The 27620-nt window shown below is 42.9% G+C and overlaps 1 protein-coding gene across 1 annotated transcript; it reads left to right on the plus strand.

Annotated features, from left to right (window-relative positions):
* The first annotated feature begins 267 nt into the window (after window positions 1-267).
* On the plus strand, window positions 268-26968 carry si:dkey-237i9.1 (SEC14-like protein 1). The gene is made up of 16 exons (XM_053328534.1): window positions 268-626; window positions 2186-2275; window positions 17943-18092; window positions 18214-18345; window positions 19564-19692; window positions 20103-20382; window positions 20551-20660; window positions 20997-21186; window positions 21777-21865; window positions 22101-22171; window positions 22994-23165; window positions 23355-23489; window positions 23615-23749; window positions 24169-24420; window positions 24526-24704; window positions 26790-26968. Exons 2-16 carry the CDS (start codon window positions 2213-2215, stop codon window positions 26884-26886), a joined length of 2184 nt encoding a protein of 727 aa, XP_053184509.1. The 5' UTR covers window positions 268-626; window positions 2186-2212; the 3' UTR covers window positions 26887-26968.
* Window positions 26969-27620: the final 652 nt, after the last annotated feature.

Below are 27620 nucleotides of genomic sequence, written 5' to 3' on the forward strand. Positions count from 1 at the left end.
AGAAAGAGCTTTACACCTTAAACCTGCACATAAACGTAGCATACAATAAATCACTTCAGTTCAGTCAAACCAAATTCTTTAAAAATAAAACATGAATGCAGTGACATGACGACACTGTGACACATGTAAGTGTTTGCTTTGCCCACGGGTGCCTGTGTCGTCGCGTTTGTCCTTCAGCTGAGCAGCTGTGAGTCTGGAAGATGGAAAAAAACTGAGCTTACTGTAACGACACAAAAACGGGGAGGAGCGTCGGCAGCAGCAGCATGACGACCGTGGCAGGAGGAGAGCACTGACAGAGGGACGCTGTCCTCCCGTGCCGACACTTCATCCATTTAGGCGTGATTTAACAGCGGACTATTAGGTGGGGGGAGGATATTTCGTTCTTCTAGCTCTTACTGTGTCTCTCGTTACCGGGCTGTGAGGAGGAACCTGCCCGGGTTAGCCTGTTAGCCACTCACTCCGACTACATGGCCAGCTAGCACAATAAAGCTAACTGTCGGACCCGGCGAAGTGGAGAGAGCTGAGGACGGGAATGGCAAAGAGTCCACTCGGATAGCCCATTTGAGAAGAAACGACGACTAACCAGACAAAACCAGTCATAGTTTCTGTAACGGGTTTAATTATCGGTAAGTAAGCCGCCTTTGTGTGTTTTTTTTGTCACCGAGTTGTAAAGTTAGCGCTAGCATGCGAGGCTACTCTCCAGTTATCGTTACTGTGTTGTGTAAAGCTAACGATGAAACGAGTCAGCGTGGCAACTGTTATGAACCAGCGTCGAGGTTGTTGTGTCAAAATAGTTACCGACTTTACTTTTATTTATCATTTTATCCCTCAAGCAATACATTTAACTATTGAAAATCTGTGTAGTATCACATGTGTGGTTCAGTAAAAAAAAGAATGTTACTGGATTCCTCTGACACTGACAACAAAGCAGTTCACACAACAAGAGGAAAAACGAAAGCATTCAGAACACTAACAAGCAGCGAAATGTTCTAACACGAAAACAGGAGAAAATCGGCTACAAGAAAGATAATGTAGATAATAGAAAAGATGATAACTGTTTGATTGGAACTGTGTGTTTCCTTGTTGACATGTCATCACAACTTTAGAAAGTAATGGTTTTGTTTTGACGTGTCTTCGAATGTGCTGGCAGATCCTGAATCATGACGGTAATTATATATTGCTGTAGCAATGCTTAGATATGTGGTCTTTAGAGAAGGTGTACTGTGGCGACCTGTATTTGTGCTCTCTGTCCTAACCCGGTTTATTATTAGTCTTGCCTCCCTGCCTGCCTGCCTGCCCTGATCCCTCTGTAAAGTAGTACTGGGACGGTAGCTCAGCCCTCTCCCCGCAGCTATGTTGCATTCACAGCATAGCATAGAGTCCCAGACATGTATCAGCACGCTGGACAACCACAAAACATCATGTTCAGTTCAGATCACACTTTGAACTTATTTTAAAATAACCTGAAATAAGCACAATGTATCCTTTACACTTTTTTCCCCTTTAAAATATGTGCATTTGTTTTTAACTATTCGGTTTAACTAGAGGATTCCTGTTTTCACCCTCAGTCTCACTCTGCTCAAATGTTCCAGCAATGAGAATGTGCTGTTTACATTATAAAGAATGAACAGCACCTGCATTTTTTTTCTTTCTTTTTAAAAATCATTACATGGAGTGCTGTCCTATAGATTTGTGACCTGAGCTCCTGCAGAGGCAACAGTCGGACCTGGCATATTTATATCCCCAGTAGTTTGCAGTAAATGCCATTGCAGTGGTTGGGTCCCTGTTTGATAAACGAGCGGGAAATGCTGCATCCATTGATCAATGAGGTCCTCGGTCACGGCTCAGGAGAGTTCCCTCCTGCAGCCCTTCACTATGCATTGAGTTTCTCGTTCTTTCAGCCGCTGGCCAACACACACACGCGCACACACGAGCACCTGGCATCATTGAAGCAGTCAGCCAAAGCACACCTTTATTTAATTACACGCTGAGTCTCCTGTTTTAGGGCCAGATGCTGCTATAATGCTGTAATTCTGGCACTCGGCGCACTGTTATTGTGATGGTGCCAAGAGCGAATCAAATGCAGCCTCAAATACATCTCATCTTCTCTGTATTCCACAATTCCCTGTCATCATAATTAACTCTTTCTTTTTTTTCTCCTTCTGATGTTTATTTGTTGTTTTAGGTTGTTGAAGTTACTGTGATCCCCAACATGGTGCAGAAGTACCAGTCACCTGTGCGGGTGTACAAACATCCCTTCGAGCTGGTGATGGCGGTAAGTGTCTACTTTGTACGCCTGTATTTGCTGTCCTGACCTCATGTCTACATTAATATTGCATGCAAACGCTGTAGAGTTATGTAACGCCTGCAAGTGGGCGCCTTAGAGGTCACACCTGTGTAAGGTCATTGAATCACACACCTTAGCATGTGGTTTGTACATAGATTCAAAGGCTTCTCTTCATGTTTTCACTGTTGGCAACTGTGTCACCTTTTTTCTCTTCGCGTTAGGTGTTGGTAAGCTGCATAGTCAGTGGTCTGCATAACCTACAGCAACACTACTACAAAACTGGCTTCTGACCAGCAATCATAACATAAATTTGTTCCAAATAGAAACATGAAATCCAAACAATCATCACAACTAATGTTTCTGATAGTAGAAACAGACTTGCAGCTGTTTTTTCTTTAATTGCATGCAGTTTGAACTCACGCAGCTGCCTAAAACACACCAATGATTAAGCAGCTGCCATGATGACTATAATTAAGACGTTTTAGACCTCTGACACACACACACTGATGTCATGACAGCTATGGACACGGCCCACTACATCTCGCTTACTTGTCATCTCAAGCTCTAAAATCCACTCTTTTGTTACTGAGGTGTGGAAACACCCGGCCGTACATCTGCATGCTCAGCATCTGAACACACAGCGTAACGAGTCCGTCGTGTCAAACAGAGGTTTCACAGCGGGCTTGGTGCTTGCAGTCCATTTGCGGCATAAAAAATTAAATGCTGCGCACAGCTCTCAGCGATCGGCTGCCTCCCTCGCTGCTGTCTGTGTTCCTTCAGGTTTTTAAGCATGAGTGGCCGCGTGGAGTGCAGTGAGTTTGGATTTGCATGATTTCTCTCATTTTGTAGCTGCTCCCTCGTGATGTAAGATGGGGGATGAGTGGCTGTAAATGCTCCATCACTGATGAAGGGCCTTAATGGATCTATTTTCATTACTCCAAAAAGAGTAAAGAACAGAACACAGTGTGAACTATAAAGACACACTGGATGGATGAGCTACCCATCAAATATCTTGACCTGAGCGATACTAATTATACAACCAAACAAGTCTCATTAGTCAAAGACGCTTTATTGCCGTGCTGATAATACCAGCAATCTATAGCTCCTCATGCTTTATTCATTTAAATGACCGGTCCTCTGCTGATCAGGAAGTGAATTAGCAACGACTTCCTTTTGTTACAACCCCATCACGCATTTTGTAGCACGGCAAGTTCTAGACAGGTGCCGATTTCTTTAAATGGAAATAAGCTTTCTACACCGGGTCAGAGAGAGAGGATGCAGGGAGACTAAATCTCCTTAGCGCAGGCTGGATTGAGCACCGGGGCAAACAGATGGCTATAAATAGAGGGCCCCGGTGCCGACACCTGGGTCTGCACATGCAGCTGAGGGGGGGGGGGCAGTTATAATAGTAGAGCAGACTGAGCTGAAGATGACCCACCTCACGGGTTTGTGAGGATTGGGGCGGGGGGGTTAATTTTGAGAAACTGAACCGAAGAGGCACGGGTGTTTTCTAAAGTAGGGCAGCAGAGGATAAGGTGGATGTCAAAAGTTGGAAACAGAAGATAATGTTTGCTCTGTCTAGTCATGTAATTGTTAAGACACAAGCAAGAGGCCAAGACGTAGATCTCCATCTATTTATGAAGCCGGTGCATTTAGATTCTTTTTCCCTCCTTATGACTTCTCTCTGCAGTGAGTATTTTTGCAGACACTGCAGAGCAGACATAATAGTGCGTCACAACACTCGCTGGCTCCTTCTGTTTTTTTGTGTTTTTTTTTTTATATTGAAATTCCAGTGCAATTTCTCCCGTCTCACTTCCTCTACAGCTGGCCTGTCACCGTTGCAATTGTATTGGCATAACAACGTCCTGCATTTGTGGCGAAACTGTCAGAAAGCTTCAACACAGCGGACTCTTTATCTTACGTGTGCAATCAGCTTCTTTGTGCAATCCCACTTTTTTCCCCCAAAGCATATAAGGTTGACATATTGCCAAGCAGTTTGAGAAATGACACTATTTCCAAAGAATACACATAGGCTATACAGAGCCATAGCTCAGTCAAGCCTTGTTATTCCTCCTTGCAGTTCCTCTATGTGAGGTTTCAGAAACACTCGCCTGTAATGTCTTCTCCCTTTCGTCTGCCGGCCGGGGGGGGGGGGGGGGGGATTATATTTGACATTTCGCTTTGAAGAATTTGGTGTTCTCTCTCCACTTGACTCCACTGTTTGGATACTGTCACTGCTTTGAAATTTCCCTATACTCTTCTAAGGGTAAAAAAAAACAAACAACCAAGGCTCTACATTCCTCTGTTAAAGCCTTTAAATGCATTCCTGCAGTCTAGAAGAAATGTAGCATCTCTCTCCTCACTCGGCCTCAAGGAGCCACTCAGAGACTCACTGACAGGTGCTATCGGAGTACTGAAACCTCCAGCTAACGCCGCTGTGGCTTGAGTGTTCTGTTGCATAAGTCAAGCTCGGATGTATGATGCCCTTCAGCTGTTTTTGTTCTGCAGCGGTTACTGTACCCTGCGTTCAACATGGTACTGTCTGTGTTCCCAGTGTTCATGTCTCTTCTTTGGCAGATTTAACACTCTTCTCACTGCTTGTACTTGGCAGTTAAAAATCTAATCTGTTGGCTTCAAAACTGCAACAATAATGAAAATACACGCCTTAAATACATTTGACCAATGTAGACTTTAATGATAATCCAGTTTATTTTTATAGTGGAGATACCCATGTGTGTATATATAACACCGATTAGACATATCTAACAAGTACGGCTGCAGCTAACTATTATTTTCATTATCAAGTAATTGATTTTTCAGAAAAACAGTGAAAATTGTTTATATTAATGTATATTATAATGTCTTAGAGCTCAAAATGCCTTTTAATGTTTGATGTCTTTAGTTGTGTTTGTGTCGTCTGATCCAAACTCTTTCAGTTTACCTTCATATTTGACACATAAAGGATTTGAAAAGCTGTAATCGACCAATTTTTGGGCCATTTTTCCTTTTTAAAATCCCATTAAAAAGAAAAAAGTTGCTGATTCATCAACTAATGGATTAAATGAAATTGCACAAGCAAGAAAATGAATGTGAAACAAACAGTTAATGTAAAGTCCCATAGCAGTGGGTGTTGTAGCTTTCCTTGTTTTAATATTGACTCGTTGGCTTTGTGCTTTAAGATTGCAGCAGTAATTAAGCGCCATACAAATATGCTCGACAGGACCAGACACAACACTTAATCAAAGATTGCACTGTAATGTGGCACTCTGATTTATTGCCATCACATCTGTTTTGTCGAAGATTGCATGTCACTCTCGAAAGAACTAGCAAGATGAGAAGGGCGTCGGAGTGAAGTGCAGATTCACGGTGTGTACCCTCATAGGAAACGCTGAACTTCCTTTTGTAGATAAAGTCAACTGAAGTCAACAACAGTTCCATCTCTGAGAGCTGTGCACATCATCGAGGGGCGGGGGGGTTGGGGGGGGGGGTGCTGTGTACCGACAGCTGACTCCATCAAACAAACACCCATGTGTGTTAGTATTAACCTTGAAAGCGTTCTCATTCCCCTGCAAATTTAGTGTTTTAAGGGCGATTCAGAGTATCGCTGAAGTAAGGAAGTACAGCAGGAGTGTGTTGTTATTGTTTTTAAAAAAAAATCACCCTCAGCCACAGCGGTCCCTTGAGTCCGCCGCCGCATCTCAATAACAGGAAATGTAGTCGATGGTGCCGCTGCTATTATCGCCGGCGTCCAGCCTCAGAGCCTCTAGTGTGTCCTCAGGGAGTCACAGAGGAATGTCAGCCAGCACAATACCCCTCTCTTGCTGTTGTTTCAGGCCTGAAGGGACAGTTGCTACTGGCACACATCCACGATAAAGAAACACCTCAGTAAAGATGACGAATAATATATAAAACAAACAAACTGATTAACCTGGAATACTAAATAACACACTAACTCTGAGGTTAAAAAGCAACAACTCCCCTGAAGTCCCATAACTCCTAGATTAGTACCCATGCTGCACAGTGAGGGTATTAAGTGAGGCAAAGCCTGTGGTCTGCTAACCTGCTCCATGGAAACGTATGGCTGTGTAGTTAATCCATGAGGACAAAGAGGAAAAGAACAGGATGTGCCATGCCAGTGTAATTCTCACAGCACCATCAACAACTGGGGACGTTTCCTTCTCGCTGACTAAATCTCCCACATCAGCGGCGGCGATGCAAATGAATACGTGTACGTTAGTAACCGAAATGTGTGCACAGTATCAGAAATAGCACACCAGAAATAATGTGTCATCGTTTAGTAAAGTGGTGTAATGTTGAAAATGTGACTCATGCAGTTTAGTAAGTGGAATACACAGAATAATGAGGCCAAACAATTAGGAAACAGAGCAGGAATGAATCTTAAATTTGACGGAAACTGAATTTTCACAAGGGCGAGTGGACCACACTATATGAGCTGTTTTATTAGGCTCGGCTCAGCTCGTCCATACAGTAATCTCTAGCTGACAACTGTGCTACTTCACATTCTCTGAATTTCAGCATTTCCCTCTCCGTGGAGAGGGAAATGTTTTGACTCTAGTGAAAGTGAACAATGACACACACACCTCCTACTCAGTCACATGCTTTCACACATTTCATGCCACTGCAAAGTTAGACTGGAACCTTTTTGTTTGCTGATTAACAAAGGCTCATTAATGAAGCCTGCAGCTTATGACTGAACATGGTTGGTTCCTATTCTTCTTCTTCTCTTCTTATTTTTCCAGAGTTGCATGAACTGCCTTTTATCTCGGCTTGGCAAGTGAATGAAACAGGACCAGCTGTGCAACTCATTTTGAATAAAACCTCTGGCCTGCCTAATAATGAGATATGTTCTCATCACATAGGTGAAAGGAGACGTCATTGTCTATTTACAGAAAACATATATAACCAGTTGTACAGTTGATTTCTGTGCATTGTGTTACATGCTGCGGCTCTGTCGAGAATTTAAGATCATTTTGATTTCTTTCCTTTTTAGGGTTTTTCTAAAAAAAAAAAAAAAAACAGCATGAGAATAGTTTTTCACTCTGGATCATTGCTGACTGCTGGATATTTTAAAGTTTAAAAGTCAGCCTCAGCTAATTCAAAGCAGAAAAAAAGGACCTTTTTATTCGAGGAAGTACAAGAGGCCAACAGATGCTCATCAGTGTCTGCTTTGCCTGTTGGTTAGTTAGATAACAAACCAAAAGTCAGCTGTTTCAGATAAGAGCTCACACTCATCACAGCTCAAGTTACTGATGATATCTTTTTTTTTTGCTACTGTACTTAGGAGCACAGATCCAGTAAAATGTCTATTGCCAGCCTGTATTTGTGGATATGTGGGTCATCCCTGCATCAGGACCCGCCAATGCATTCGTTTTAGTGCCTGTTTATCACCGAGCCAGTGTTTCTAAACCTGGCTCATCCTGCTTGTCCCCCTTCCCTCAATCTAGCCCTGGCTCATCTCAGAGCAGCCCTGCCACGGTGACATCCTGTCCCACCATGTCCTGACCCACTTATGGCCCGGTCTGGTTAAGGGCTTTTTTTGTGCAGCCCAATTCTCCTGTCGCCAATACATCCTGAGCTTTACTCTTATTGTTTTAATCCGCCTGTGAGCCGCCGGCTTGTCAGCCACTCATATCACCTAACGGTCTCACGTTTAAAGCCGTGTCGAATTCACCTGCATGTCAGGCTTGCTTTGACAGAAAAAAAGGGTCATTGTATTAATGCACACAATCTGATCCATTGAAAAAGAGAACACTGACAACTAGATATGAAACCTGATTACTCATCGTTCACTGTCGTTTATTGAAGGGGAAGTTTTACACCAGGAAGGAAACTTAATACAGTCTGTCCTAGTGAAATGTTTGCTGACGTTGCTGCTTTTTTGTCATGAGCTTTTTTTTTTCCCAGCACTGCACCTGTCTCCTCTGATTCAGAAAATTTCCATCCACTCTTCTGAATGAATCCGTCAGAGCTTTTCTCCGCAGCATCTAATTCACTTACTACCGCTAGATGCTGTTTGCCAAAAGCAATGAAGAGTTATGGGCCTGTCGTAGGAAGAGGAGCTCATCATTTAACTGCATTAAGAAATGACTGTACCATTACCAGCAGCGGCAGCATCAGGTGACTGTAAGGGCTTATGAGAAAATACTGGAGCTAATTTCATTCACTGATCAGTAGGACACTCATTCACCCTCTTTTTCCTGCTGCAAGGTCGAGACGCTGCCCCAACAAGCCACCCCTCCCCCACCCCACTCCGCTCTGCCAGACACGGATGAATGTCTTCACACATACCCTTACACAATGACCCTTTAGCGTATTTTACACCGCAATCATGCTACAGTGTGGCAACGGACAGTGACTCAGATCTATGCGGCAGCTATGTAACATTAATAGGAACGTATACAGTCCACTGTGACAGCTTTAGTATGCATGTCTTAATTTAACACCTGCCAAGTGCCCAATGTGGCTAGGTTTTCAGTTTGAGTAAATCTCAGAAGGCTAGTGAACATAAAACTATGCTGAGTCTTTACCACAATTTGGCTCCATTTACGGTCACGCTGCTTACTCACACACATATTTATGAATGAATGGATATTTTGCATTATTTTTGCCGCAGTTTCCTGTCACTCACTGCTCATGAGGAATTCTTATTGGCCTATCAGCGGTGATTCAGATCTGCGTAAAGAGCAAAGACGATCATTTCGATGTTTAAACGTAGTTCAGACACAATATGTGTAACAATGTTCTGTGTTAAAGTTTCTTTTTCCCTCCATCAGCACTAAATGTCTTCTTAAATATAACAAGCTGTGGAAAAGAACACGCCAATTTGAGCATGTTTTCTTGAAGAATATCTCAAATTTATTCTTAATTTTTTAATCTATTTTACTCCATGACTTGGAGTTTAGTGGGGCTTAAATGCAGATGAACTTTACCCTCAACACTGTTTCCTCACATTGTCACTAGTTCCTGTATGTTTCCAATGAGCTTGCAGAGTGAAAGCTTACAGTGACGTACAGTTACATCTAAAGAAGCTCTTCCACCAGCAGAAATCTGCATAGCATTTCTCATTCCCACTCTGATGGCTTTTTGATAGCCGGCAGATGGCCGTCCTTCTGCTTTCTCTGCTCTGCTGCACACACACGTATAAGCAGTCATGCATGCATCACCTAGCTCCACAGCTTAGTGTATTGCATGGCCCACCAAATATTTAGGACCTTACACTTATATAAGGTCCATGTCCTTGGCAGATTGGACCCTCCCTCCTCCTCCTCCTCCTCTTCTCTCCAAGTTGGTAGTTCCAGGCGGTTTTGCCATTACAATGCACACTATAGCAGTGAGCTCAGTGGAAGGAGAGAAGTGGGTGGTATGGCATGCAGAGACCAAAGGCTCTATTGTTGCATCTGTTCAATCAGTTCATTCTCTCCCCTACCCAACATCCACTCTACACCTAGGCTTAGTCACTGTTTGACCTGATGGGTGGAGAAAGAATGGGCCTAATCTAGACAAACTAGTAGGTGTCGCATCAGTACAAACAAACAATTTGAACACTTGTGATGGACCAAAGTCGAATTCTGCTTAGAGAATTGAAAGTGTCAGAAATATAACATATATTCAAGACTTAACAGCTCAAACAATTTAATTGCATGGCAAATACTACATTTAGTAATGAAATAGTACGATATCAACACAGCATCTATGCAGCGTTTGAGGTGTAAAGCTGTTTAACTGGTCGGCCCAGCTACAGAGAACAGGAGCATAGAGGCCCTTTGATATATGGCACCATCTTTTCCCAAGAGTGGTTTCACCTGGTTCAGCTTCTAAGAGCCGCCGTCTATTCAAATGCTCAGTCAATACACAATCATTAAAAAAGGTTGAGATGAGTCATAGTGAAAGCAGCCTAATGGAGCAAACTGAGGTCTTAGTACAGTCGTTTGGGTCCCAGCAGCTGCAGCAGGGACAACGAACACAGCTGTGAATGTTTGTTATTAATCATTTGTCAAAAGGGTCATTGTTAAAGTTTCGACCGATCAATAATGTATTAAGTGACACTGTGCAAAGTAGAACTGACCGATCAATTGTGTTTTCATCATCACAATATGAACATGCACAATAAAGCATCGGCTTGAAACATCTAAGAAACATAATGTTATTGCTTTCATTTGCTTTTTTGAAGATAAATTACAAAATAACTGTAGCATGTGCTCATAGTCCATCCAGGCATTTCTCTCACAGTCGACTTCTTCCTTTTTTCTTTCCATCATCACGTTATTAACGAATGGATTTTCCTGATTTAATCTAATTTCCTCCTGATTTAGTGGCTTTACTCCACTTTAGTTTTCCCCCTTCATACTTTAGATCTCTGTTGGGAGGAATCCAGAGCCTTGGTGATTGTAATGGAAAACATTAGCTGTTTCATTTATATTTATTGAGTAATTTCAGTTGTTTTCCCCCTGCACATATTTTTTATTTTGACATTGCTACAGTTAGAAATGATTTCAAAAACAGAACAAAAGAAGAACAGGAAAATATTTTAAAGGCAGCGGGGGAAGTTTAAACTTCAACTTCCTATAATTATAATGTCTTATTTAAATTCAAATTCTGTTTAATTTAACTTCTTTATTCAGTGGACATAGGTTTTTGGGATGTTTGGGATCTCTTAGCAGTGTACATTTTACAGCAGAAGACATATGAACTGTAGAGTTCATATGCACACTTAGATTTTATGCAGGCCTAGTGCAAAGTGGCATCTTATTCATGTTGTCATGTAAATCCTCTAAGTGGAGCAAGGGCAAAAAGATAGTGACCATTTATTTAATTCAGGATTAGAAGAAAATGACTTATGCTCATTTATTTATGACTCAAGTCCTGTTTTCCTATGGCTATACTACAGAAATGGCCTGTGTCAGTATGGTAGTTTAAATTAAGCTTGCATACCTACACAGCATATGCAGTCACATAAACAGTGATGGTCATAGAGCCAGCACCATTCAAAGAACTGGAACTTATGAAAACTTGTGTGTTAAATCAAATGCCACATATTTAGCTGATGCCCTGTACCTGAATGTACTAGTAATAAACACGCAGCTTAATTCCAATCATTGCAGTGGTAAAGGTGTAAGGATCAAATAGCCCAGACAGATCTGGAGAAACTGATCATGATCAAATAAGTGAAATATGAAGAAAGAAATGAAATCCAAACACAGGAAAACATCTCTCCTCTTGATTTCACGTATTGGATGAAAGCTATTCCTTCTTCCGGATCACCAGTCATCAACAGTACCCTGATAAGCCAGTTTAGCCTGTGTCCAAATTCTTGTGTATGAACATATCTTGACATCATGTTTTTGTTAATTCTTCCCACTTCTCTGTGCTTTTGAGTCAATCAGAAGAAACCCAGAATTTGAAAGCTGCCTGCTCAGTAACTTTCCTCTCTGCTCTTCCCCCCTCCGTCCTCGTCAATGACCTAGTTTGGAGTTTATAGCTTTGCTCTCTGAAATGAAAACCAGGAGGATATTTTTCTCCTCTCCATATGCCATTCTCTATACCTCATTCTTTATAACCTATGTCACCTCAAACCCAGACTCCTTTTTTTTTGTAATGTAATGTCGGCTTAACAGATGCCTAGCTAGATCTTATGCGTCATAACCATCAATCTAAAGAAAAAATCTTCATTCACCCATTCAACATGGCATTATCTGTCATTTGGCACCAGAAGTGGAAACACTAATCTGTGTGCCTAATATGCTCAAATATTCTCGAATATTCTTGTGACCATGACTCAGCGTCCTAACATCCTCTTTGCAAAAGCAACACCAGCAGCATCGAACACAACCCAGTCAGTCCAGTTAATTATCGGCACTGGCTTAGTGCACAACGCCACAACAAAAAATACAAATACGTGACAAGGCTGGTGCGCATACTCAAGCCATGTAATGACGTCCCTAAAAGCGTCAAAGCCCAGAATCGCCTAGGGGTAACGGGCAGAGACTCGTAATGATTTTTGCCACCAAACATGGTCTACATGACATCACAGTCCTGCCAGCAATTCTCGCTCCACGCCAAGTTTTGTTGATATGTGACGACAACTGTGGCGGGCATGATTATTCAACTGTATCGGGTGGTTAATGAGGAAACATGAGGAGTGTGTCAGCATAGCCAATAAATGTGGCCTGTTGTTTGACCAGAGGGGGGGGGGCTAGTTCATCAGCGTGACTGCATTCACTGAATTGATGAAAGGACAATTTGTGAGCGAGCGTTTTAATGAAGGACTTGCTGACTCATGCTGCCATGCTAAATCTTTTATTACTTTCGCACAAACACCAACAACAAAACAACATATGTAATGTGTTCAGAATTGATTTATAACTGAGACCAAATGTGCAAGTCAGCATTCCTCATTTATTTGTTGCAAGAGGAACAAAAAGCAGTTTGTACAGAACATCTGCACGTGTCACTGCAGTCAGAAGTTCTCTTAAGCACAAACGCATCCAGCCTTTTGTGAGCCTTGTTCAGCGTTATGTTTTGACATAATCTCTAAGCCGTCCTCATCGAGCATCTTAATCTTAAAACGGCCCCCCTCCCCTCCCAACCTAACCAAAATGTTCCCATTTTCCCAGCTGTCAGAAAAGCCACTCGACAAAAATAGCAGGGACTGACCGTGCAGGCGACCCTCGTATCTATTACACAACCCTTTTTCACAAGCTCCAGAGATGTGACATTGCAACCGAGGAAGTTGGTGTCGGTCCCCCAAGGAGACCTCGCAAGGTCCATGGGTTGAACCACATCCCACTTTAAGGATTGACCACGTGAGCAAATAGCTTTTAAATAGGTTTAAACGCGACAGAACCAAGAAGCGAAGATGGCGAGAACAGAATGATTTTGTCTAGACTGTGTATTTGTGTCTATAAAACTTGATCTATCAAAATATTTACCATCGAGTCACTTCATGTCTTAAACAGCTTCTTCTAGTTCTGTGGAACAGCTGTAAATCGAAAGCAACATTGCATCAGAGCTGTTTCTCGTTTAAAACCACTTTGCCTTCGGGTCAGGCCGTGTGTTTCTTACTTCTAATCCAGTCCATTACAACTATCTCGCAGCACTTACATTACAATAATCTGGTGGATTCGCATATCCTCCCTTCTCTAACCACATGCCACACGTTTGAGCACATGGCCTAAATACGCAGTGCCACAATTGTAAAGATTTTGAGTTATGAGTACGTTTTGTAACTGTCACTTCCTCTACTTTGCGTTTACTGTAAGTCGTTGCGTCGGCATCAGTATGACTCAGCACTCAGCGTAGATGGCACAACTTTCTGCACAGGCATTGTTAAGTAAAGGAACAGATCAACTATTTATTCATGGAATAAAAATGTGCTATATCGAGATAGGTATCGTCATATCCCCTTGATTGCTATGTTAATTGGTATGCGAAAGACAATTTAATCATATTATCCATCTCCTATTAACATATGTAGGGCATGTTCTAACATTAGGTTTTCCTGTAATTGTTTGTAACATGCTCACATCTATATTTAAGTTTGTTTTTTTATGCCACAAGTTAAAGCCAGATAATGGCTGGGCTGCCTGCCAGTACTTTAAAAAAAAAAGTTGTTGTTGCTTTATGACCGGTTATACACGTATACATGCACCACACAGCCTTTTGTAATCTTACAACATGTTATGCATCCCCTCGGAATTCCTGAATTTCCTGAATCTCCCTTCCTGAGCTCTCATTTTTCCGTCTGTACCCCCCCCCCCCATTATCCTCATTCACGGGTCACTCATGTTGTCCAAAGAAGAGAGGGGGGAAAAGTTTAGCATGCATGCAGGAAAGGATTAAGTAACCATGTATTGTTTTGATATTTTTCTCTCATGTGCGCCTGGAAAGCAGCTGAAATCTCCCGGCCAAAAAAAAAAATTCCTGGAAACATTACTCATAGCCTGGCTCAGGCCGAGGTGTGTCCCAACATATCCTGTCGCTATGGAGACCGGAGAAACCAATGTTCTCGCATTCTTTTTCCCTTTTTCTTCTTTACACACGCACAGTTGTTTTCAGCCGGGTCTGGAAACTCTGAAGTTTAACTCAAGTGTTCCAGGAAAAGAGAAGAAGAAAACAACAAAAAGATTAATGTATTTATTGTTGTGGAGTTTAGTTGTGACTGATCTGGTGTGTTTGGGTTGATGTGTCATCGCTGCCCTCTCCTTATCCCAGCCTACGCGGCAGGATGTCGTCATGTACAACCATGAATGTTTTGCTGTTACTGAGTAGCACTGTAGAAATCTGGTTTAGATGATTATTGTAGTTAAACTCTTAAGCACACACTTGACAATGCTATAAAATGTTGGATCTGTATCTAATTGATTCAGCAGCTGGTTCTATGACTGTATTCCCCATATTCAGCACATTTTATCTTTATAATAGAAAAGAAGAGAAAATACTTAACAGGTGGATCCTTTAATACATACAGTACTTCCACACTGTTTGCCAGCAATACTTTCTAGATCAATATAGAGTCAGGTGATTATCTGGACAAATGTGAAATGACTCAAATATTTACTCGGTTTCACTTTCCTTATTTGTATTTTGAGTCACGTGTGCAGAGCATATTACGTTACACGCGTGACTGTGGGAGGCTCTTTAATAGATCGTCAATGCAGATTTATGTAGGTTAGATCCTGTTGAAGGTGATGCATCCTGGACAGACTGGAGCTTCAGGGTTTGCGAACTAAAACAAGATCTTGTGTAAATACCCACGAAAAGGATGGAAAAGTGTGTTGCTTGGTTGGTAGGGTCAAACAAGAAAAGTCAAAAGGCCAAGAAATGAATTTGGGACATTGTGTTAAGCAGCACATTATCGACAAATAGCAGTCTATTTGATTGAGAAATTTTTCAATTATTGCAACACGCTGTCAGTATCAGTTGGCCAATCATATGTAGTATGAACGTCATGTGACAAGACTCATTTATAAGCTTCTAACTTTGTTAAAATCAGCGATTTGGTCAAATAATGCTGCACAATTAATTCTTAAATTCTGCCTCTGATATGTGATATCATGTGTACGTGACAACGATACTGCCGTGTTTGTATTAGTGAGAAGATCCCTTGTGTCAAAACAAATGCATCTATTACACCTCAAGCCGCGTCCGCAAATAACAAACAGGACGTGGATGTGGAAAGAAGTAAATCCGTCATGTTCCTCTGTATACATCCACGGTTCTTTGGAACAACAGAAACATGTCTTGAAATATCAGATACTGTCTTTGAATGGATAAAGTATCGGTGTAAAATCAACTGTTGCATTATGGGTTGTTTGTTTATAGTGAGTGTTTCGTTGGTCCAGTTTAACCTCCGGGACTTTCTGAAGGCTTGTGTAACGTGTTTTTCCGCCACAGATGAAAATAATTAACGAGGGGTGAAATGAGTTAAACATCTCTAATGAAAAAAAATAAACAGTGTAAAGCTGCCAAATACCACTGTCACAGTTAATAAGATGCTCATAAAGACATGTGCTAACTCAAGCTAAATGCTAACTGCCAGAAAAAATAATGTTTGACAGTCTTTCAAGAGCCTGGCAGGAGAGAGTGTGGGAGTATGTAACTGTACTACAGAAAGTACTTTTCCAAAAACAGGTAAATGAAACAGGAAAAAGGGCCTGGGGCCACCTTATAATCTGGGTCTCCTAATATTTGAGACAATACCGTATTTAGGAACCAATCATTTCATAACAGCTGAGGTCTATTTATTTATTTAAATGGCAGTTACCATGATGATTTGAATGGCAGTCACATGAGCAGATATGAGCAGATGGGGTCTCTGTGTATTTTAAGAAGCACTGTAGCACAACAGTGTGCCCTTACATCCCTTTTTTAAGGAGTAAAATCATGACCTTCCCGTTTCCTGTTTACACTATAACAGGCTATTTTCAGTGCAAAAAGAGGGCAGCTTAAACTTTGACTGTCTTCTTTTTTTGTTCCTTATGTAGTTTGCATTCACAATCTCACGTAAAGTCAACCCTGTGTTATTCCACATTATGTCAGCCTATTGTTCAGGTTGTTGTTCAACAGTGTTATTGACAGCTCGCCTGGCATTTGTGCGTTCGGGGGTTTGTTATTGACGGTTGTTTTTTTAACGGGGTGGAACCGATGTTTACAGTCAAGCGGCCGTTATCGCTGACGGCAGTACAAAGCCCAGGCGGCCCAGTGTTCCAGAGCATCAGGGCTGAAAGACCCAGCTCAGCATTCAGCCGATCAGTGGACAGTGGGCAGCTGATCGACTCAGTATCCCTGGCAGCGGTATGCCAGGAACTGCTGAACTCTATAGACTGCCTACTCGCTGCACAAAACACAGGCTGCTGCTGCTGCTGCTGCTCCACATACTAAACAGCCTAAACCTACGCCCGTTTATGTGGAAACACTCCGAACAAGGCGACATTGTGCTAACTAGCCCTTATTTGTCCTGTTTTGCATTTCACAAGCGATCATTGCATCTGAAAAAAGGCTCCAGACAAGAGCATCTACCTTCAGCTCTGCAGTGATTTTCTCTTCTCACGTTTTTTCACAGGAGCTCTAAGACACACTTATATATTATCCCGTGCTCCAAAGAACACAGCTCCTTTTCTCAGCAGGACTCAGCTGACACCACCTCAGCCGACCCCAAAAAGTCTTGTGAGCGGCTCTCCGCTCTCCTCCCTCAGGCTTAAATCTCAGTCTGCCCCTGTTATTTCCAAAGCACGCTGTGTGTTTGCAGACTACATCCCTGATGAAGAGGATTGCAGCTGATAGCATTGCACCTGGAATGAAATCTTGCATCATTTACATATTTGCTTATTCACTGAAAGATAAATGTATTCATTCATATTCTGGAGACTGCACACGCCAATCAAAAATTAAGGGAAAAAAAAACAACACATTATCAGTTTATGCAGCAAGGATACACAAAATAGAGAACAGTCTGAGACGAGCTTTTATTTTGACTAACTTTTGTCATCTCTGGCACACGTTATCAAGAACATACTGTACGTGTTTAGACTCGGTGGTTATGCAACCACGCCAATCAAGATCCAAGATTGGTATAATGGTGGTGATAAAGAGGAAAAAAACGGGATGAAATGGGCGCTGCCGAGGTCACGTTGTGCCAGTTAAGGCCCCTGTTGCATAACAGCTCGCCTCGCCTGGCGTCTTCACAACAGTTTGCTTGTGTCTTGCGTTTATGAGAACACATAATTCGGAGACGCAGCGTTGCCCTCGGGCTCAGAGCCTCTTATTGTGTATGTCAATCCCTTTGTTGCAAAGGGATTAAAAAATACAGCCAATATTGAACAGTGCAAAGTTTGAAGGAGCTTTTTGTTTGCACGTTGAATAGGTGTGCAGAAAAGATCTCAAATTCTTTCGACCTTCATAGATAAGTGAAGTGTGAAGTGTACAATGTTATTACCAAAAACAGGAGACGATGTCTCAAACACCGCCATCAGATTTTATGATCTGCCCTCTGTGTGGTATGAAGAGTGATAACACTGATATATATTGGACTCACTGTTCTTTCTTTCTGCTCCTTTTCTTCTCAAGAATGTAACCTAAAACCTGAAAAGATATCTCCTGCATGTAATGACCGCTCTGCTCCTCCTTCCTCTTCCAGGCTTACGAGCGCCGCTTCCCCACCTGTCACCTCATCCCCATGTTCGTGGCCAGCGACGTGGTGGAAGAGGAAACGAGCGAGGACGGATCCACCCACAGGGTCGAGCGCCGCTGTGCACTGGACGTGGACGCCCCGCGCCTCCTCAAGAGGGTAAATTACTAATCAGATCGTGCAGAAGCGCAGTGCATTGTGGTTACTACTTGCTTAATTTAGTGTGTCTTATGTGAGTTTAGTGTCTTGACTCATGAGGTTTTGTGTCTCTGGTTTGCAGATTGCAGGCGTGGACTATGTGTACTTCATCCAGAAGAACACACTTAACAGAAAAGAGAGGACGCTCCATATCGAGTCCCATAATGAGACCTTCTCCAACAGGGTCATCATCCATGAGATCTGCTGCTATTCGGTCAGTGGCGGCATTCAGTGCAGGCTCCAGCTGCAGCTTATAGCATATGAATATACATTTTTAGTCCAGGTGGCCCCAGAAGGGAAAACCAGCCCTAACCCTGACACTTTCTTGTGACATACTCAACCCATTGTGTAACAGAGAAGCACACGTCTGCATGCTCACTGATACACACACACACACACTCTGTAAAGCAGTTGTTCAGCTGCTGAACAGGAAGCGGCCGACAGCACACTCATGTTAATGTCGGTGCGGTCCATAATCTCTTCCCTGCCTTCCTGTAGAGAAAGCCTAGTTTAGACCAGCACTGAGCATGTTGCTAGCTATCTCTGCCCAACTCTCCCAGTAAATTATTCAGTCTTTTTACATTCTGGCTGAATGCTCTCAAATTCTGATCTGAAACCAGCGTGCCTGCCTTCCTCAGCGCACTGTATCCTTAACTCTGACTTCAGATCTGCCTCTCCCCGAACGAGTGTGCACTGAGTTAATGAGGTCAAGCACATCGCATTAGCCTCCAACCATCCAGAGCGCTAATTTTAGGTCCAAGGCCACACAGAGGTTCTTATTGTGTGCTTTAGCACACTGTGCTAACAGTAACTGGGATAGACGGCTCAATTAGACTGAGCTAATGGACCTGGCTAAAGCTGAAATATTTTGGTGGCCAGGGATAATGAAGCTACCAGCGCAGTGCCATCAGAATGCGTTTAACTCTTGACTTCTGTCCAAATTTAATGACGTAGCCTGAATCAAAATGAATTCAACAAAAGTTTAAAATGTACACCAAACTAACAGGAACATTTTAGGTTTTGGAAATGTGAAAAAATTTACTTCAATGAATTTACTTAGATGTAAAGTAAAGATAGATAGAAAAAAAAGTTCTTCATAGTGTCTCAAGATTGATATGTTAATCCTGACAAGTGGCAGCACTGTTTAACATTAGCCTCTAACCATTACACCACACACCAGAAATGTGGGTTCTTGCATGTTTGTGCGCTTTTTAGCTCTGTGTAAAGTGCTGGCTAATTTTCTATGGACAGACTGACGCACTCATACACACACACCCACTCATAGTGCACAGTGTGAAAATTGCTCTCCGCGTACGTCATCATCTAGTGAAGCTGGGTGTGTGGTTACCATAGTAACACAGTCATCTTTTCTTCCTCGCTGGTCACTACAGTATGATATACAATATATGCTCTATGTATATGTGGTTAACAGGTCCACCCGGAGAATGAGGACTGGACGTGTTTTGAGCAGACCGCCAGCCTGGACATCAAGTCTTTCTTTGGCTTTGAGAGCACAGTGGAAAAAATTGCAATGAAGCAGTATGCCAGCAGTATCAAAAAGGTGTGTGTTGTTACATCGAATCATTACATGTACATTTTGCCTTTTGTAGTTTTGGTGTGAACATGGAAACATGAATTCACACAAAGTATAGTTGCAGTGTAATATTCAGAGGTATTGGGAGTATGTCAATCTGTCTCACATTGTAATTGTATAAATAAGCTTGTATAATCACTAAGAGTGGTCCTCAACAGTGGACCCAGTGAGTCATCTGCCTTCATTTAGAATGGATGTGGGCTTTTGTCCTTTTTAATTTTCTCTGTGTTTTCATTACCTAACATTCATGTTGGTAATATTAAATGAATAGACAGAATCTGGTTTGAAGATATCAAGTCATACATTTCCTTTAATTCGCAGCCCCTCACAATTTTTACTACAATTCTCACACTTTTCTTCTCTCGTGTTCTTCACAGGGAAAAGAAATCATAGAGTTCTACCTGAAGGAGCTCGAAGATGAGGGGATCACACAAGTGCCCCGCTGGACTTCTTCCTCCTCCTCCCTCTCCCTGCCTCCCCCCAGGCCGACCAGCCTCTCCGCCAGCCCACCTGTCCTCCCTAAACTCGCGGTCACGCCCGCCATTTCCATCCCGCTACCCGCCGACGCCAAGGACAGCGACTCTCAGGACGCCAAGCAGGACAGCAGTGCACTTCAAGGGGACAACCTGACTGAGATCCTGGCTGGAACACCTGACGGTCTGTTCCCACAGCACTAAATGCAAACTTCTTTTTAATAAACTGAGAAAGTAGTTCTACAAAAAAGGGTTGCGGCTTTGAAATGTCATGAACTGACATATTATGAGGTTAATTAGCCTAGTTTCCTGTATCATGTTAATTTGAGGTGTTCTGTTTTTCGTGCTGCAGATAAGCTGGATGCAGATTATATCAAACGTTACCTTGGCGACCTGACCCCCCTGCAGGAGAGCTGTCTCATCAGACTTCGCAAATGGCTGCAGGAGACACACAAGGGAAAGGTGACACACTGTTATTGAAGAGTTTATAATATTGTAAAACAGAATAATATTTTGTGGTATTAACATTTTTAAAGATTTAATATCAGCCTCCAAATTGAATAATTATCAGGATCATATGCACAACACACATTAAGATGAAGTAGATTTTAAATTGTACTTTAATCTAGCATTAACACTATAATAATCTGTTTGAATTAGCCAGCTGACAATGATATTTTTATGAAAGTTGTGTTTAAGTTCAATGTTTGTTTTATATTTTCCTTGATCCTTGACTTGACTCTTGATTGTCCACAAAAACCACAAACAACAGCTAAACACTCTCTCCTGACATTTTAGATCCCCAAGGACGAGCACATCCTGCGTTTCCTGCGAGCCAGGGACTTCAACATGGACAAGGCCCGGGAGATTCTGTGCCAGTCCCTGACCTGGAGGAAGCAGCACCAGGTGGACTACCTGCTGGAAACCTGGAGCTCACCACAAGTCCTCCAGGATTACTACACCGGGGGCTGGCACCACCATGACAGAGGTAATTTTTCATCTACACCTGCACTCCTCAAACACAGTGGAACAAGAAAACATGCTGCGTGCACACTCATGATTTATGTAGGCCATCTCAGAGCTGGCTATTCTTGCAGCGGTAAGTAGAGGAAGATCTCAGCCCTCAAGTTTCTTACAGACTCGAGTTACTCACTCAAGATCTTAACCGGCTGTCTTCAGCCATACAAATGAATAAAACCTGAGGCCAATTTGTCAGCGCTACTAGGTTACCCAGATAGCCCACACACACACTACCACACTCTACCACACACTCTTTATTCTGAGTCATGATTTCTTATTGAGAGGGTACAGAGGGTTACTGTTGACATTACTCACCTCTAGTGGCTCTTACGTCAAATTAGCGTGCAGTTAAGCTTTTAATTCAGTCTCTCCACAAGTATTTATTTAAACGGGCATGAAACATAAAAGCATAAAAGCTTTTTTCTGTGTACACACTCTCTCATTGTCTTATACCACACAGTGGAGGAGGCAGTAAAACAGAGCAGACCTTTTCTCTTTAACGTACGTAGAATGTAAGCAGCGCAGCGGGTCATGTGAATGTTTGCTTTATTGTCTCAGATGGTCGTCCTTTGTACATACTGAGGCTGGGCCAGATGGACACCAAAGGACTGGTCCGCGCTCTCGGAGAGGAGTCTCTGCTCAGACATGTACGTACCACAAGTGCACGTGTCAATAGGTTTAGAGGTCAGGCAGCTCTTGGATTACAGGTTAGGGGAATTAATGTCAAGCAGCATGACCTGACAAGTGTATTAACAACAGGATGTATACAATTCATGTATAAATAGTGTGCTTGTTTATGGTGTTTCCCTCAATGCAAGGGTTTGACATGCTTGAAATGTCAGGTGGTAACATGACACTGAGTTTGCGTTGTGTCGTTTTTAGGTGCTGTCAATCAACGAGGAGGGTCTGAGACGCTGTGAAGAGAACACCAAGGTGTTTGGGCGACCCATCAGGTGACCAGAGAACCAATTTATCCCTTTTAAAAGTGACTGGCACCCATATTTTTTCGTCTTTGAATGTGGTTATAGATCCACAGAAAGACAGGGTGAAGTGGAAAAGATTGATAAATATATTAAAAAAGGCAACATTTCAGAGGTAGAAACTAATACATTACACATTGACCATGTTTAAATATCAAGATGTCATTCTGTCAGTACAACCACCTACATGTGTTTTTTTTTTTTTAAACCACCTACCCACTGTACAGGCTGTTTGGATTCAGTTCAGCAGCCTGTTGTAGCCAGGCCACAGGTGTACACACACACACACACACACACACACACACACTCACACAAACACACACCATGAGCGAGTCCGGAGGAGTATTATCTCCAGCAGAATGAGAGGAATGCATGAGGCCGTTCTCCGATCCACACGGCGGTGGAGAGAGTGAGAAGAGAGGGAGGGAGGGAGGGAGGGAATGGAGATGGTATCTGTCATCTGTCAGGCCTCTCAAACAGGAGGAGGCAGCCGGGATCAGAGCCACGCAGGAAGGCATGTGAACTATGAATGGCTGCCACGTCACACTCCTTAGTCAGTGCAGGGTGGAGGTGAAGGGGGGGGGGTCCAGAATTAGCAAGCGTTGCCTTCACCACATAAGCTTCACTTGTGGTTGACAGGTGCTAAGTGGTCCAAAAGAGGCTGCAGCCTTGTTCTGTGCGTGTTTGTGTGTGCGTGTGTGTGTGTGTGTGTGTGTGTGTGTGTGTGTGTGAGTGTGTGAGTGAGTGAGAGTGTGTTTATCCACACACTAATCCATGTCCCTTCCTCTTCGGTAGCTGTTGGACTTGTCTGGTAGATCTGGAGGGTCTGAACATGCGTCACCTGTGGCGGCCAGGAGTCAAAGCCCTGCTGAGGATCATTGAGGTTGTGGAAGCCAACTATCCAGAGACTCTGGGACGCCTGCTTATCTTGAGAGCTCCCAGAGTTTTCCCGGTCCTGTGGACACTGGTGAGAACTAGCGAGGACTTAGATTCTAGTTCACACAATGTGACACTTCTCTTACAGTTCAGTATGTATATGTAGACTTAGGCACACTGTAGTCATTTTTGCCATGGAGTGAATAGAAGAGTGTTAAAGCTGGTGCTATGCAGCCTGTGTAGACACTAACTCACATCCTCTTCTGCCTCTGCCCTTTAGGTGAGTCCATTCATCGATGAAAACACCCGCAAGAAGTTCCTGATCTATGCAGGCAATGACTACCAAGGTCCCGGAGGTCTGGTGGACTACATAGACAAGGAGATCATCCCTGACTTCCTGGGAGGAGAGTGTATGGTGAGCGAAGAGTTACACTTTATTATTTGAAAATCTAGTTTTACCTCCCATACTGAGATCTCCTTCAATGACCCAATTGCATGCGTACGTGTGTTTATCCGTGCACATGCTTCCTCTTTCTGCAGTGTGAGGTACCAGAGGGCGGCCTTGTTCCCAAGTCTATGTACCGCACGGCGGAAGAGCTCGAGAACGAGGATGTCCGCCTGTGGACCGAGACCATCTACCAAAGCGCCAGCATCTTCAAAGGAGCTCCACATGAGGTGAGGCTGAACACGGCAGCCTGCAGTGATGTTTAAATGAATATGTAGGGCAGGAAAAGAGATAGCTGTACAATGCCTCAGATGTAAACCTACTGCCATCTAGTGGTTGTAAAGTGTATATTACTTTATTTTGTTTTTTGAATTGGTGATGCTGTGGAACATAATCTGTCTGCCGTGACAAACTGTTAGTCACGTTATATAATTCATACCAAAGGGACAGATGCATCGTCATGCATAATCACCCCTCTGGAAGCAGTTTTGGCTTCCATGTGAATGAGACAGCAATGTCACAAATAGAAACTCACATTTTATTTCCTCTTTTTAAAAACAAGTAAAGCAAATGAAAGTTCATAAAAGAGATCAAATGTGTCTCTTCTGCATTTCTTGCCTGTAAAATCTCCCCACATCCCTTTAAACAGCTTCTGATTGAGATCATCGACGCGTCCTCCGTCATCACCTGGGACTTCGACGTCTGCAAAGGCGACGTGGTTTTCAACATTTACCACTCCAAGCGGGCCCCTCAGCCACCACGCAAGGACGCCCTGGGAGCCCACGGCATCACCTCCCCGGGAGGCAACAACGTCCAGCTCATCGACAAATCCTGGACGCTGGGTCAAGATTACAGCATGGTAGAGTCCCCGCTCACCTGCAAGGAGGGAGAGAGTGTGCAGGTGAGGATCCATGACCGGGATTGATGCGTAATAGTCTTGATAATTCTCTACAAGATGTGTTTTTTTTTTTATGTATTATGAACTCTGAATCTCTGCTGTCTTTAGGGCTCCCATATTACACGATGGCCAGGTTTCTACATCCTCCAGTGGAAGTTCCACAACATGACAGCCTGCTCGGCCACCAACATGCCACGAGTGGACGATGTGCTGGCCACCCTGCAGGTGTCCTCACACAAATGTAAAGTCATGTACTACACCGAGGTGTTGGGCTCTGAGGACTTCAGGTTGGTAGCCTTTAGTGTGTGTCTGTGTGTGCGTGTGTGTGAGTGTGAGAGAGAAAGAGAGAGATGCAGTATAAAAGTACACTCGTGTCCATGTTCTGTATATATGTGTCCATCATTTTTTAATAAGTTTTGAAGCATTTTACCATGATGTTGTAATAGTTTTAATTTCAAACATTATTCCTTTATGACTGCTCATTTTTCACTCCTGTCTTCTTACAGTTTTTCCCTTCTACAACCTACCACATAGTGCCACGTATGACTTATTACTTGTGAATGAATTCAATCTGTAATGTTGCTAAAATGACCTTATGAAATGCCCTGAAAGCATCATGAGTTTTCTAGGCTCAGATTTTAAAATGAGGATGCTTCCATCCCTCGGAGAATCCTTTTTAATCCAGCTTTTTCTGTCCAATATGCTCCTGTTCTATTGCTCACAACCCCCTCCTCTTCTTCTTCTTCCTCCTTCTCCTGCTCTATCTTCTTCCTGTGAAGAACGGCTTGCTGTGATGTGCAGAGTTTGTAAGTGGCTCAGTGTTTGCCCCTTTTTCCTTTTTAGCACTAGCTCATCACCGCTGCTTCTGGTTGCTAATGTGAACGTCCCCTTCAGTGGCACTCACGCTTCCCATCCAGCAAAGAGATGCCTGTTCGCATCTGTTCTTGCTGGTTTTTGTTAGCGCCGGCTAACACAGTGTGTCGTAGTCTTATGAGCGTGTCTCCAGTGAAGAAAGGATCCTTCCACAGGCAGTCTAACTCTTCACTCGCTGGCTACAGTCACCCCGCTTGCATGACTAACAAAACTAAGAATTCAAGGCTGGCCTGAGTTCAGCACACTTGCACTTAGCTGCTGTACACCCACAGAACAACACACACACTTTCCCTATGCACTTCAACAAACATTTGCAGGCGTGTATTTGTTTTTCTTCACTCATCCATTCTACTACAAACCCACTGACCTACTTTTCTTTCAATGCATTCACTGTTTCATTTTATTTTTCTCTTTTAAAAGCACAGACCCGACTGCACAACCCTGATCTAAATAATTCTAGGAGTATTTAACAAGATGTGCTAATTGTTGAAACACATTTATTTGAGACTAAAAATATCTAAACCACCGGTCTGAACTAAGTGAATATAAAATGTGGATAACATTCTCTTTGACATATCTGTAATGTTTTATACAAGGATTTGTATACATATATAACAGACTCAAGGCATTACAAACATATATTTAGTGCTATCAAAATTATTAACAAATTTTGAAATATTTTGAAATATTTAACGTGTTAAAAAATGACCGTGATTAACACATCAGTAAAAGCATTTCTTAAACTTTCTTGCAAAATGATAGAGATATTCTGACTATATTTCACAATATCCTAATGCATTATCATGTGCAGGTATACACCTAGTGGAATCAAACCAGTGAAATAAGCAGCCTCTCTACTACATATACCTTGATTTATAAATGTTGAAGCTCTTTTTAAGTACATTAAAAAAAGACACAAAAATGCTCCATGCTTTGCCACCTGCAGGAAGCCGTGACACTGAAGGCTTTTTAGTTAGTGCACGAGAGATAGTGGATCTGCTTCAGCCTACAGCACAGCACAGCACAGCACAGCACAGCACAGCACAGCACAGCACAGCACAGCACAGCACAGCACAGCCTGCCCTGAAAGAGCAATCACTTTTCACCCATAGTATTGATGAAAATACTTAAACTAGAACAAACAAAGTATTTATAGCATCTTGAAATCCTCCCTCACATACACAGTTTAATCCTAACAGCCCTGAAACACTTAGTTGTTGCAGCCTATGGCAGAGAGTGTTGTGTTCCACACAGAGTGAATCCTCCTCCTTCTGTGTGTTTTTGTGTGTGTGTGTGTGTGTGTGTGTGTTTGTGTATGTGTGTGTGATTTGGCTGCATGGGGATTTGTGCACACAGAATGCATTCAGTTTTAGTCACTGGCAGATTGAGGTTGCTCAGGTTTTTGCATATGTGTGATATTAGCTGGAAAAAGTGCAAAGTTTGTGTCCTCTAACATGTTCTCTGGATCTCCCTCTCCCTCTCTATCTCTCTCGCCTCAGGGGTTCGATGACCAGCCTGGAGTCGAGCCACAGCGGCTTCTCGCAGCTCAGCGCCGCCACCACCTCATCACAGTCCAGCTCCATGATCTCCAGGTAGAAACTGGAAGCAAAGGATTTTTGACACCCACAACAACCCCCCGCCCCCATTGCTCCTACCGTCAACACCGAAGCCAACTCTTCCCCCCCACCCCCCCCTCTCGTCTTTTGACTCTTGTTCCTATTGCACAGCCAGTCTCTACAGAACTGAAGCATGCTTGCACAAACAGAAGACGAAGAATAAAGGAAAATCAAGGCAAAAAGAAAAAAAACAACAGACTGTATGTACAATTTAAAGGGCTGATTTTTGCACAGAGGTCATATATTTTTTTGTGCCTGGCACCTCTGCTGGGGCAGCAGTTTGAATCAGAACATTTGCAGAATGTTTGTTTTTTGTTTTGTGTGGGGTTTTTTGAGCCACGTCTCGAGTGCGGCGGGAAAGGTTAAAGAATCGGAAGCTGGAAAGAAGCAATATTCCCTAATGCCGGGAGCCGCTAGGGGACCGGATGAAGACACTGGAGACACTGTTACATATATGCATTTACATGCTCACTCATGCAAACACAGTACTGAGACGACGTAGACCTCACTCATGTGCGCCGCCTTGAAGAGACTGGATGTGCTGTTACACTCACACTCACTCACACACACACACACACACACACACACATATACACACACACACACACACACACACACGGACGTTTGATGACATGCAAAAATCTACAGTGTTTGCCATATTACCAGAAGGATTTGTTTAATCTGGTGAATTGTTTATAGGTCAAATGTGGAGGG

The sequence above is a fragment of the Scomber japonicus genome, chromosome 2 (assembly GCF_027409825.1).
Source record: "Scomber japonicus isolate fScoJap1 chromosome 2, fScoJap1.pri, whole genome shotgun sequence".
NCBI classification, from domain to species: Eukaryota; Metazoa; Chordata; class Actinopteri; order Scombriformes; family Scombridae; genus Scomber; species Scomber japonicus.

Excerpts from the sequence above, each read along its gene's own strand:
- si:dkey-237i9.1 (XM_053328534.1), top strand. The coding sequence starts at position 2,213 with ATGGTGCAGAAGTACCAGTCACCTGTGCGGGTGTACAAACATCCCTTC. Across the intron at positions 22,172-22,993 it reads GTGTTTGGGCGACCCATCAG|CTGTTGGACTTGTCTGGTAG; the intron begins GTGACCAGAGAA and ends CCTCTTCGGTAG. Across the intron at positions 24,421-24,525 it reads AGGAGGGAGAGAGTGTGCAG|GGCTCCCATATTACACGATG; the intron begins GTGAGGATCCAT and ends TGCTGTCTTTAG.